Raw genomic sequence first — 14,487 nt, 5'->3', positions numbered from 1 at the left:
TTCAGACGTATGCTTCAGGCAGCTTGATAAGGGAGAGGTGGGACCACACAGCGGCCCATAAAACTATCGCCACATTCTTTAGGTACAGCTCCCTCCCAGGTCTACGCTGTTAACCCATTAGTGTTTTTCAATCTCTGTTAATCTAAATAGGACACTGCAAAATAAAAAATAATAATTATTAATAATAAAATCATGTAATAGTTTTAAAGCTCAGAGACTCAGATGACAGTCTACATCTATTTTGAAAATTACTTTGATGTTAACAAAATTATTTCGATTTGTACGGAACTATTATGCTATTGTCAATTAAAAAAATATTTTTACTTCATTTTTTTTTGGTTAATGTTAATGATTTTTAAAAGAGCTAATTAGGAGCATTAAAACTAGTCAATCCAATGTGAAGTATACAATCAGTTGACAATAGAGTCAATGTATACTTTCTACTGAAACTCAAAAGTTCAAATAAATCTTTTCAATGATCGACTGCGTCAAAGAAGAAAAACAAAAACAAAAGAAACACATTCGTGCATTAGTTTCAGGTTTGACATCCTAACAGGGACAAAAATGTAATCCTAGAACATCTGACTGTGTGTACAGAACACCTGACTGTGTGTGCAGAACATCTGACTGTGTGTACAGAACACCTGACTGTGTGTACAGAACATCTGACTGTGTGTACAGAACACCTGACTGTATGTACAGAACACCTGACTGTGTGTGCAGAACATCTGACTGTGTGTACAAAACATCTGACTGTGTGTACAGAACATCTGACTGTGTGTACAGAACACCTGACTGTGTGTACAGAACATCTGACTGTGTGTACAGAACACCTGACTGTGTGTACAGAACATCTGACTGTGTGTACAGAACACCTGACTGTGTGTACAGAACATCTGACTGTGTGTACAGAACACCTGACTGTATGTACAGAACACCTGTCTGTGTGTGCAGAACATCTGACTGTGTGTACAGAACACCTGACTGTATGTACAGAACACCCGACTGTGTGTGCAGAACATCTGACTGTGTGTACAGAACATCTGACTGTGTGTACAGAACACCTGACTGTACGTACAGAACATCTAACTGTGTGTACAGATTGTATGCAAGAAAATCACTTTTTTTTAAAAAATCTTATACTAAGTGTAATTGTATCAATTAGTTTGGATCAATTATGTAATTAAATTTGTAATAGATCAAAGACCAACAACAACAAATCTGTGCGATTAGAAATGTTTTACCGCTTTTGTTTAGCGCTTAGTTCATGCTTTTAGCTTTCTCACTACGCTATGATCCTATCACTTCTCTGGACCAGTGGGGAAATTGGAGGAGGGGGGAGGAGAGGAAGGGATGTTTGGGTGAATTTTACAGTCATCGATTTTTAAAAGCATTTAAAAAAAAAAATAAAAATAAACAAGGAGAACGACCTGAATTCCAGCTCATGGCCCAATCCTCCTCAAGCCAACATCATAATCCCTCTGCTAGTGAGATGCGTATGACTATAGAAGATTGTAGTTAGGTATTGTTTATTTCAATCTGATACAAATTTACTTTATAAGTGGCGACATATAAAGAAGACTAATTCTGCTTATACCACTACTTCAGTCAACTACAATTTCTTTCCCTTGTTCGAGATGCTAAACAAACTACATGTAATACATGTAATTAATTACCAATAGTTAATTTACGGGATTAATTTTTTAAAATTGATTCTTATGTTATCAGATAAAAGAAATAATTGTGCAAAATTACACCTTGATCCAAGATTGGGTGTGGGAGAAATAACATGTACAAACTTTTTACTAGACAGACAGAAAAGGCGAAATGATTTTAGCTTTGTAAAAATAAAATCTGTTTTCTTTTCTAAAGACAATAGTAAGTCACTTTGTAACTAACCAATGTATAATATTTGAACGCTTGCACAGCCTTTCTGTTTCTTAGGGCGACACTTTGATAAGATAATCATTTCTTTTGAATGATCAACATTGAAGGTTTCGTGTGCAAACTATTTGAAAGAAGACGTATGCAATTTTAGAGCAGAACTTTTGGATTGAGTGAAAAATTGTGTCGAGTGAAATCTAACGGGTGGAAATGGACTATAGAGAAAGATGGGATGTGAAAAGATAGCCATACTTGACACTGTTCAGATAGACTAGAGGCAGACTTCATGGTAACAATTACAGGAACGTAAAGAACAGAAGACAATGTGGAGTGTAAGTATCGGGACTTCAACTTAATATTCAATCTTTCTCTCTCACAAACATCGGTATCTTGTCTTTAATTGTCTAGATCTTAAAAGTGTACTCTGTGTCTTAGATAAAACATGTCTCTTGTTTCTAATGTATTTACATGAGTATGTGCAGTATTAGTGTTGAAATCTATTCTGTTGTCAGACACAAAGCAATGTAGACATGTGACAGAGAACAAAAACAAAAAAACTCAAAGATTATAAACTACATGGAAGAAGTGTGTTTTGCAACGTTCAATAGTTGATGCTCCAAAACTTCAACAGAATGTCACATTGACAAATGGCGTAATCATGTCTTTCTTGATGTTTGACCTGACAGGCTATTCAAACTAGACCTGTAGGCTACATGTGTTTGACCTGCACAGGCTATTCAAACTAGATCTGTAGGTTACATGTGTTAGACCTGACAGGCTATTCAAACTAGATCTGTAGGCTACATGTGTTTGACCTGCCAGGCTATTCAAACTAGACCTGTAGGCTACATGTGTTTGACCTGCCAGGCTATTCAAACTATACCTGTGGGCTGCATGTGTTTGACCTGCCAGGCTATTCAAACTATACCTGTAGGCTACATGTGTTTGACCTGCCAGGTTATTCAAACTATACCTGTAGGCTACATGTGTATGACCTGCCAGGCTATTCAAACTATACCTGTAGGCTACATGTGTTTGACCTGCCAGGCTATTCAAACTATACCTGTAGGCTACATGTGTTTGACCTGCCAGGCTATTCAAACTATACCTGTAGGTTACATGTGTTTGACCTGCCAGGCTATTCAAACTATACATGTAGGCAACATTAGTAAAAGACATCAACTCACTCACTACCTGAGAACACCAACACACAATTATTAAATGGTAGCTATGTAAGAACATAATCTCACAATCATCAGGTGAATGCCATGTAAGAACATCCACAGACCATAGCTAACGATTGTAATGTAAGAATATAAGCTCCCAATTATCAAGTTATTGCTATGTAAGAACATAAACTCATCATCATCAAGTGATAGGTATGTAAGTACATCAGCACATTCTCACTCATCAAGTCACTGCTACACGAGAACATCACCTCCTTAGGTTGACATCTTCAGCAGCATTCTTCTTTTCATGGCTCATTTCTTCCATCACTGCTAGTAAACACATTGAAAGTTTGTATGCATTCACGACCGAAAACGTGAACTAGCTTTACAGGGGACTCATTTTGACTTTGCAAATATGCTCATTAATCCTCCACTCTATGTGTAATGTAACAATCACATCTCAAACCAAGAATGCCGTCTTACTGATTGATGTGTCTGGTTTGATAAAGCTGTACAAACGTTTCAAAAAGCCACTCTTTCTTTATAAAAGTAATATGGTGTCTTGTTACCAAACTATTTACCCTAACGTAGGGAAATATTTTTTAAAACTTTTATTGTGGACAGGAGATTTTCTACAATTTGTGCCGACATTTTGGGGGGCCGGATGGAAGCATTAAATAGAAAAAAAAATCCTAACCTAATCAAAGTGTTGCTCCAACATGTAGGAATGAAAGAGGAATATCACTGGCTTGGCACACTTCCAATGTCTTGGTAAAATGAAGACAAAACATACACGTAGAAAATGATATATATATATATACTTTATAATTTGATGTTAGTCTCAAATTAGTATGCTTCTCTCTACTCTATCCCATTAGGTAACTATGATGTTGGCGCAGTGGTGTATGATTTCTATGTTTGCACCTGGTGAATGTAACCAATTTCCAGTGACAAACAGACAGAGAAGATCTCTCTTAAGTCTCCATGACGTGCAGCTAACACTGGATCAAACACCAGGAAATGATTCCAAACTGACTCTATCTGTCAAACCAGGCGTTGATCACGTGACCGCTATTTGGACATGTGAGTACAACCTAACCCAGTTCACAGGATTTGCCGTCACCTACAGCAATGAGAAAAATGAGCATTATGATTCCCCAGTACTAGAGAAAACTTCCAGGGAGTTTGACCTCCCATCACTAGACAGAGACATGACCTATACAATATGTGTATATGTTGTAGGTAACACAAGTGTGCTCTCACATGCTTGTACCAACTACAATCAAGATTCCATGAAAATCGTAGTTGGTATCATGGCTGGGGTAGTCTTCCTTATACCTTGCGTCCTAGCTTTAATTTGGTTGTTAAGAAAAGATAAGAAGATGATGTTTGCCTATGATAAACTGCTTACATCAAGTCAAACACAGCCACTGGCCATAGATATCAAAATATCACAGGACACATTAGACTCAACGATAGGTGTCACTAATGAAACTACCAGCTGCAGCAATCAGGGCTATGTCAACACTTTGTGTGCTGAGGAAAACAGTTCTAGGCTACAGTCCTGTGGACAGTTTGGTTTGAATGCAATCAATCCAAATAATTTCATTCCAAACTCAGATTATATTAGTCCTCAAGGAGCGACTTCTAATCTAGACAGGCAGCTTAAAAATACCCATTTATCATCAACAGATACGGTAGTACTAAGCATTACTCAGTTATCAGTCATGGCTAGTCAGAGCGTATTGCCACAACCAACAGACGACGTGTTCAATTCAGGCAAAGCCCCGGATCTACCACTAGAGATACAATTACGGAACTCCACTCACATGTAATTAGGGCTCGCCTTATGCCACTGCAACCAATGCGGCCGCAGTGGGCCCCACACTTTCATAGGCCCCGCGCTAATTCTTGGTGTAAATCCTGAAATTGCAAAATATATGAAAAAGTCCTGGAAATCTGAAAACTCATACAAATATCCTGAAACCTCATAAAATCTCCTGAAAAATAGACAAACGTTTCAATTCTTCACTGGCACCAAGACTTAGACTAAATAGACTAATTTAAAAAGCATCATATATCACTCATATACAGCTACCATCTCTTGAAGAGCTTTTTCATGAAAGATGCATTTCCAAAACACTCACGATTCTTAAAGACAACCTGCACCCATTAAACCACTGTTACATAAGATCTGAACGAAGTGGTCGTCTCCTTTCCATTACGACTAAAACAGAAAGATTTAAAAACTCCTTTATCCCACTTTCGGTCAGAGTGTTACAAGGTCATCTGTCGTCATCGAGAAGTTCATAGAAGTCAAACTCATAAAGCTCTGGTTGTGTATGTGTTTCGTGTGTGAATGGTGTTCGAAGTTTTCATCTATATTGTTATTGTACAGTAGTTACGCTGAGGTTGTCAATTGTAGTCAAACTGAATTTCCATTTGATTATATCAATAAAAATTATTTTAATTTGTGAGGTGTCATTCTTTATGAAAAACGCCAATTCTACGAGCGATAAAAAAATTATAATTACAATCTGGTGAATGGTGGTACAGACATGTTCAAAATATGCCATAATGCGTTAACCTTTTTAGAACTATACAAAGCGTGTACACTATATTTTCTGCTGATACAAAAAGATAGTCATAACACCGAAAGCAGGTTTCCAATCTGTCTGTAAGACTTCTATGCGAATTAAGGTGGGAATGTAGAATAGATAGTGTCAAAGCACTTTGCTATCAATTGCCTGAAATATGCGACGCACTCGATGAATTAGCTGAAGAGACTAATGATGCGATAATTTAAAATGAATCAGAAACACTGTATGAAACATTGAAGCAGTACAAATTCTTAGAGTCACTTGTGTTATGGTACGACGTGCTCTTCCAAGTCAATTTTGTGAGTTAAGAACTGCAAGGTGAAACAGTAGATCTGAGCACTGCAAGGGACTCGTACAACAATTTGATGACTTGGCTAAGGAAACTGAGAGTTGATGGGTTTGTTCAGATTCTTGAGACAGCAAAGGAGTTGGCTAAGCACAAGGAAGTTGTTGCAATCTTTCCAGTCAAATGTCAAAGAAAAAAGCAGTATGATAAATCTGTGAAAAACTCATCTGGAAATGATGAAGATGACTACAGAATAAATTGCTTCTACAGAATTGTGGACACTGCAATTTGATCCTTGCAGCCGAGATTTGAACAGCTGAAATTAGCGAGAATTAGAAGATGAATCTGCCATCTGGAATCTGTGTCATATTCTACAAAATACTACCAAAACACCCGCAATAAATTTAAGCTTTTCTGTCCACTTATTAAAGATACTGCTTTTACTGCACTCAGAATATTTGTAACAATACCCGTATCTGTGACATCCGGTGAAAGAAGCTTCTCGTGCCTCAAACGAATAAAGAATTACATGAGGTCAAAAATGCACAAACAATTCTTGCAACTGAGAGTGATCTATGTAGAAACAGAATTTCGATGAAATACTGTATGACTTCGCTACATGTAACGCTCGTAAAGTAAAGTAAATTTGATCGTGATTTTTTACTTAGTAAAGAATGAATAAAATGCAAAGACGAATTTATTTTCTAATACAAAATCTTAATTTTCACTTTTATCCGTATCCCTACCCAGACTGGACCCCGCTCAATCCGTTTAGCTCAAGGCCCCGCAATTGTAAGGGCCGGCCCTGCATGAAATGACAACAAAACATAAGTTTACTATTATTTGTATAATGCAAAAAGATTAGATTATTTGTATAATGCCACAATGATCATTACATTATTTGCATAATGCATCAATGACCATTATATTGATTGTATACAGATGCTTGTGTGTTCTCACTGAGTGAATTCTTTATGTTGTGTCTTGTTCTATTTATGTGAGAAAAGAGTCCTTGTCATCACAACACATTTCCACAAGGATTAATAAAGCTTCGTCTTAGTCTTACAGTCTCAATTTCCATTATATTATTTGTATAATGCCTCAAGGACCATTTATTATTTGTATAATGCCTCAATGACCATTTATTATTTGTATAATGCCTCAATGACCATTTATTATTTGTATAATGCCTCAATGACCATTTATTATTTGTATAATGCCTCAATGACCATTAGATTATTTGTATAATGCCTCAATGACCATTTATTATTTGTATAATGCCTCAATGACCATTAGATTATTTGTATAATGCCTCAATGACCATTATATTATTTGTATAATGCCTCAAGGACCATTATATTATTTGTATAATGCCTCAATGACCATTATATTATTTGTATAATGCCTCAATGACCATTAGATTAGTAGTACAATAATACACCAATGAACATTTATTATTTGTATAATGCCTCATTGACCATTAGATTAGTAGTACAATAATGCACCAATTAACATTATATTACTTGTCTAAAAACTAAATGACCATTACATTATTTGTATAATGAATCATACACTTTTACAAAATGCTACCAAGCTTGCTAATGTATTAGACAGTGTAAATAACAAAATGTGTAAATAAAAGCTAGCAAAATATGAAAATATTTTTTTAAAAAGCTTATCTAAAGGGAAGAACCCAAGGCTATATCTCTCAATAATGTACGACTTATTTTCCTTTTTTGATATCAAATAAAATAATTTATTACTAATAAACAATTGACTAATTGGTTAATTTTTTTTTATTGATTCGTGTTTTGTTAGGTCCAATAAATAATTGTTCAAAGTTTCAGCTTCATTCGAGAATGGGTTGGGAGAAATAACGTGTACAATTATTTCAAGGGACAAAACATCCAAATATTTGGCACTGTCTTTGAATACTGAATTATTAATTTACATTGTCGGAACCAAAATAGAATAATTAATCGCCAGTAATTAATTGAAGAATGTTTTTCTTGTTTCAAAGGGCTAGGTTGCTGTAAGTAAAACTTATATATGTATCAGTCGCATACTGTCAACGTTTTCTGTAAAAGACATTAAGAAAGCACAGACATATATAATACCTAAACTGGACATGGAAATATCTAACACACAGACATATATTACACCTAGACTGGACATGGAAATATCTAACACACAGACATATATTATACCTAGACTGGACATGAAAATATCTAAGACACAGACATATATTATACCTAGACTGGACATGGAAATATCTAAGACACAGACATATATTATACCTAGACTGGACATGGAAATATCTAACACACAGACATATATTATACCTAGACTGGACATGGAAATATCTAACACACAGACATATATTATACCTAGACTGGACATGGAAATATCTAACACACAGACATATATTATACCTAGACTGGACATGGAAATATCTAACACACAGACATATATTATACCTTAGACTGGACATGGAAATATCTAAGACACAGACATATATTATACCTAGACTGGACATGGAAATATCTAACACACAGACATATATTATACCTAGACTGGACATGGAAATATCTAAGACACAGACATATATTATACCTAGACTGGACATGGAAATATCTAACACACAGACATATATTATACCTAGACTGGACATGGAAATATCTAACACACAGACATATATTATACCTAGACTGGACATGGAAATATCTAACAGACAGACATATATTATACCTAGACTGGACATGGAAATATCTAAGACACAGACATATATTATACCTAGACTGGACATGAAAATATCTAACACACAGACATATATTATACCTAGACTGGACATGGAAATATATAACACACAGACATATATTATACCTAGACTGGACATGGAAATATCTAACACACAGACATATATTTATACCTAGACTGGACATGGAAATATCTAACACACAGACATATATTATACCTAGACTGGACATGGAAATATCTAAGACACAGACATATATTATACCTAGACTGGACATGGAAATATCTAAGACACAGACATATATTATACCTAGACTGGACATGGAAATATCTAAGAAACAGACATATATTATACCTAGACTGGACATGGAAATATCTAACACACAGACATATACTATACCTAGACTGGACATGGAAATATCTAACACACAGACATATATTATACCTAGACTGGACATGGAAATATCTAACACACAGACATATATTATACCTAGACTGGACATGGAAATATCTAACACACAGACATATATTATACCTAGACTGGACATGGAAATATCTAAGACACAGACATATATTATACCTAGACTAGACATGGAAATATCTAAGACACAGACATATATTATACCTAGACTGGACATGGAAATATCTAACACACAGACATATATTATACCTAGACTGGACATGGAAATATCTAACACACAGACATATATTATACCTAGACTGGACATGGAAATATCTAACACACAGACATATATTATACCTAGACTGGACATGGAAATATCTAACACACAGACATATATTATACCTAGACTGGACATGGAAATATCTAACACACAGACATATATTATACCTAGACTGGACATGGAAATATCTAACACACAGACATATATTATACCTAGACTGGACATGGAAATATTTAAGACAAAGACATATATTATACCTAGACTGGACATGGAAATATCTAACACACAGACATATATTATACCTAGACTGGACATGGAAATATCTAACACACAGACATATATTATACCTAGACTGGACATGGAAATATATAGCACTACAAAAAATGACGTGAAAACTTTTTTAAAAAGCTGAAATAAATATAAGAAGTAATTTTTTGTTCAACCCTAACCTATGTAACATATAATTGAATGTTTAGATCTGGACAAACTAGACAAGTCTTGTCTCCTGTGGACTGTGCACTGATACGCACTATAACTGCTGTTTATAGTTGCTTCTTAAAATTAAATTACATTATGATTAAATGGTCAGAAATATTTATTAGTAGCATGTCCGCTTCTATCAGACACATAATTATGATATAAAGACACTTCATCAAAGTGAAGAATCTTTTCTCACATGAGAGATTGGCTAATCAATAACACCTCTATGAGAAACCAACAACACCTCTATGAGAAATCAACAACACCTCTATGAGAAATCAACAACACCTCAATGAGAAATCAACAAGACCTCTATGAGAAACCAACAACACCTCTATGAGAAATCAACACCTCTATGAGAAACCAACAACACCTCTATGAGAAACCAACAACACCTCTATGAGAAATCAACAACACCTCTATGAGAAACCAACAACACCTCTATGAGAAATCAACAACACCTCAATGAGAAATCAACAACACCTCTATGAGAAACCAACAACACCTCAATGAGAAATCAACAACACCTCTATGAGAAACCAACAACATCTCTATGAGAAATCAACAACACCTCTATGAGAAACCAACAACACCTCTATGAGAAATCAACAACACCTCTATGAGAAACCAACAACACCTCTATGAGAAATCAACAACACCTCTATGAGAAATCAACACCGCTATGAGAAATCAACAACACCTCAATGAGAAATCAACAACACCTCTATGAGAAACCAACAACACCTCTATGAGAAATCAACAACACCTCTATGAGAAACCAACAACACCTCTATGAGAAACCAACAACACCTCAATGAGAAATCAACAACACCTCTATGAGAAACCAACAACACCTCTATGAGAAATCAACACCTCTATGAGAAACCAACAACACCTCTATGAGAAACCAACAACACCTCTATGAGAAATCAACACCTCTATGAGAAATCAACAACACCTCTATGAGAAATCAACAACACCTCTATGAGAAATCAACAACACCTCTATGAGAAATCAACAACACCTCAATGAGAAATCAACAACACCTCTATGAGAAACCAACAACACCTCTATGAGAAATCAACACCTCTATGAGAAACCAACAACACCTCTATGAGAAACCAACAACACCTCTATGAGAAACCAACAACACCTCTATGAGAAGCCAACAACACCTCTATGAGAAATCAACAACACCTCTATGAGAAACCAACAACACCTCTATGAGAAATCAACAACACCTCAATGAGAAATCAACAACACCTCTATGAGAAACCAACAACACCTCAATGAGAAATCAACAACACCTCTATGAGAAACCAACAACATCTCTATGAGAAATCAACAACACCTCTATGAGAAACCAACAACACCTCTATGAGAAATCAACAACACCTCTATGAGAAACCAACAACACCTCTATGAGAAATCAACACCTCTATAAGAAAACAACACCGCTATGAGAAATCAACAACACCTCAATGAGAAATCAACAACACCTCTATGAGAAACCAACAACACCTCTATGAGAAATCAACAACACCTCTATGAGAAACCAACAACACCTCTATGAGAAATCAACAACACCTCTATGAGAAACCAACAACACCTCTATGAGAAATCAACACCTCTATGAGAAACCAACAACACCTCTATGAGAAACCAACAACACCTCTATGAGAAACCAACAACACCTCTATGAGAAATCAACACCTCTATGAGAAATCAACAACACCTCTATGAGAAATCAACAACACCTCTATGAGAAATCAACAACACCTCAATGAGAAATCAACAACACCTCTATGAGAAACCAACAACACCTCTATGAGAAATCAACAACACCTCTATGAGAAACCAACAACACCTCTATGAGAAATCAACACCTCTATGAGAAACCAACAACACCTCTATGAGAAACCAACAACACCTCTATGAGAAACCAACAACACCTCTATGAGAAATCAACACCTCTATGAGAAATCAACAACACCTCTATGAGAAATCAACAACACCTCTATGAGAAATCAACAACACCTCAATGAGAAATCAACAACACCTCTATGAGAAACCAACAACACCTCTATGAGAAATCAACAACACCTCTATGAGAAACCAACAACACCTCTATGAGAAATCACAACACCTCTATGAGAAATCAACAACACCTCTATGAGAAATCAACAACACCTCTATGAGAAATCAACAACACCTCTATGAGAAATCAACAACACCTCAATGAGAAATCAACAACACCTCTATGAGAAACCAACAACACCTCTATGAGAAATCAACACCTCTATGAGAAACCAACAACACCTCTATGAGAAACCAACAACACCTCTATGAGAAACCAACAACACCTCTATGAGAAATCAACAACACCTCTATGAGAAACCAACAACACCTCTATGAGAAATCAACAACACCTCAATGAGAAATCAACAACACCTCTATGAGAAACCAACAACACCTCAATGAGAAATCAACAACACCTCTATGAGAAACCAACAACATCTCTATGAGAAATCAACAACACCTCTATGAGAAACCAACAACACCTCTATGAGAAATCAACAACACCTCTATGAGAAACCAACAACACCTCTATGAGAAATCAACACCTCTATGAGAAATCAACACCGCTATGAGAAATCAACAACACCTCAATGAGAAATCAACAACACCTCTATGAGAAACCAACAACACCTCTATGAGAAATCAACAACACCTCTATGAGAAACCAACAACACCTCTATGAGAAACCAACAACACCTCAATGAGAAATCAACAACACCTCTATGAGAAACCAACAACACCTCTATGAGAAATCAACACCTCTATGAGAAACCAACAACACCTCTATGAGAAACCAACAACACCTCTATGAGAAACCAACAACACCTCTATGAGAAATCAACACCTCTATGAGAAATCAACAACACCTCTATGAGAAATCAACAACACCTCTATGAGAAATCAACAACACCTCAATGAGAAATCAACAACACCTCTATGAGAAACCAACAACACCTCTATGAGAAATCAACAACACCTCTATGAGAAACCAACAACACCTCTATGAGAAATCAACACCTCTATGAGAAACCAACAACACCTCTATGAGAAACCAACAACACCTCTATGAGAAACCAACAACACCTCTATGAGAAACCAACAACACCTCTATGAGAAATCAACACCTCTATGAGAAATCAACAACACCTCTATGAGAAATCAACAACACCTCTATGAGAAACCAACAACACCTCTATGAGAAACCAACAACACCTCTATGAGAAATCAACAACACCTCTATGAGAAACCAACAACACCTCTATGAGAAATCAACAACACCTCAATGAGAAATCAACAACACCTCTATGAGAAACCAACAACACCTCAATGAGAAATCAACAACACCTCTATGAGAAACCAACAACATCTCTATGAGAAATCAACAACACCTCTATGAGAAACAAACAACACCTCTATGAGAAATCAACAACACCTCTATGAGAAACCAACAACACCTCTATGAGAAATCAACACCTCTATGAGAAATCAACACCGCTATGAGAAATCAACAACACCTCAATGAGAAATCAACAACACCTCTATGAGAAACCAACAACACCTCTATGAGAAATCAACAACACCTCTATGAGAAACCAACAACACCTCTATGAGAAATCAACAACACCTCTATGAGAAACCAACAACACCTCTATGAGAAATCAACACCTCTATGAGAAACCAACAACACCTCTATGAGAAACCAACAACACCTCTATGAGAAACCAACAACACCTCTATGAGAAATCAACACCTCTATGAGAAATCAACAACACCTCTATGAGAAATCAACAACACCTCTATGAGAAATCAACAACACCTCAATGAGAAATCAACAACACCTCTATGAGAAACCAACAACACCTCTATGAGAAATCAACAACACCTCTATGAGAAACCAACAACACCTCTATGAGAAATCAACACCTCTATGAGAAACCAACAACACCTCTATGAGAAACCAACAACACCTCTATGAGAAACCAACAACACCTCTATGAGAAATCAACACCTCTATGAGAAATCAACAACACCTCTATGAGAAATCAACAACACCTCTATGAGAAATCAACAACACCTCAATGAGAAATCAACAACACCTCTATGAGAAACCAACAACACCTCTATGAGAAATCAACAACACCTCTATGAGAAACCAACAACACCTCTATGAGAAATCACAACACCTCTATGAGAAATCAACAACACCTCTATGAGAAATCAACAACACCTCTATGAGAAATCAACAACACCTCAATGAGAAATCAACAACACCTCTATGAGAAACCAATAACACCTCTATGAGAAACCAACAACACCTCTATGAGAAATCAACAACACCTCTATGAGAAATCAACAACACCTCTATGAGAAATCAACAACACCTCAATGAGAAACCAACAACACCTCTATGAGAAATCAACAACACCTCAATGAGAAATCAACAACACCTCTATGAGAAACCAACAACACCTCAATGAGAAATCAACAACACCTCTATGAGAAACCAACAACACCTCTATGAGAAATCAACAACACCTCTATGAGAAACCAAC

At 36.1% G+C, this 14,487-nt stretch overlaps 2 protein-coding genes across 2 annotated transcripts in view; one reads left to right on the top strand and one right to left on the bottom strand.

Moving 5' to 3' along the window:
- Positions 1-14,487, bottom strand: part of LOC106070821 (pre-mRNA-splicing factor ATP-dependent RNA helicase PRP16-like) — an 89,773-nt gene that overhangs the window by 10,588 nt on the left and 64,698 nt on the right. The gene's annotated exons all lie outside the window — the stretch shown is intronic.
- Positions 2,050-7,716, top strand: LOC106051975 (uncharacterized). The gene is made up of 2 exons (XM_013207210.2): positions 2,050-2,216; positions 3,932-7,716. Exons 1-2 carry the CDS (start codon positions 2,208-2,210, stop codon positions 4,886-4,888), a joined length of 966 nt encoding a protein of 321 aa, XP_013062664.2. The 5' UTR covers positions 2,050-2,207; the 3' UTR covers positions 4,889-7,716.

Source organism: Biomphalaria glabrata, chromosome 7, assembly GCF_947242115.1.
Source record: "Biomphalaria glabrata chromosome 7, xgBioGlab47.1, whole genome shotgun sequence".
In the NCBI taxonomy this organism is placed as follows: domain Eukaryota; kingdom Metazoa; phylum Mollusca; class Gastropoda; family Planorbidae; genus Biomphalaria; species Biomphalaria glabrata.
Note: the sequence above shows the minus strand (reverse complement) of the source record. Positions and strands in the feature narration are given on the sequence as shown.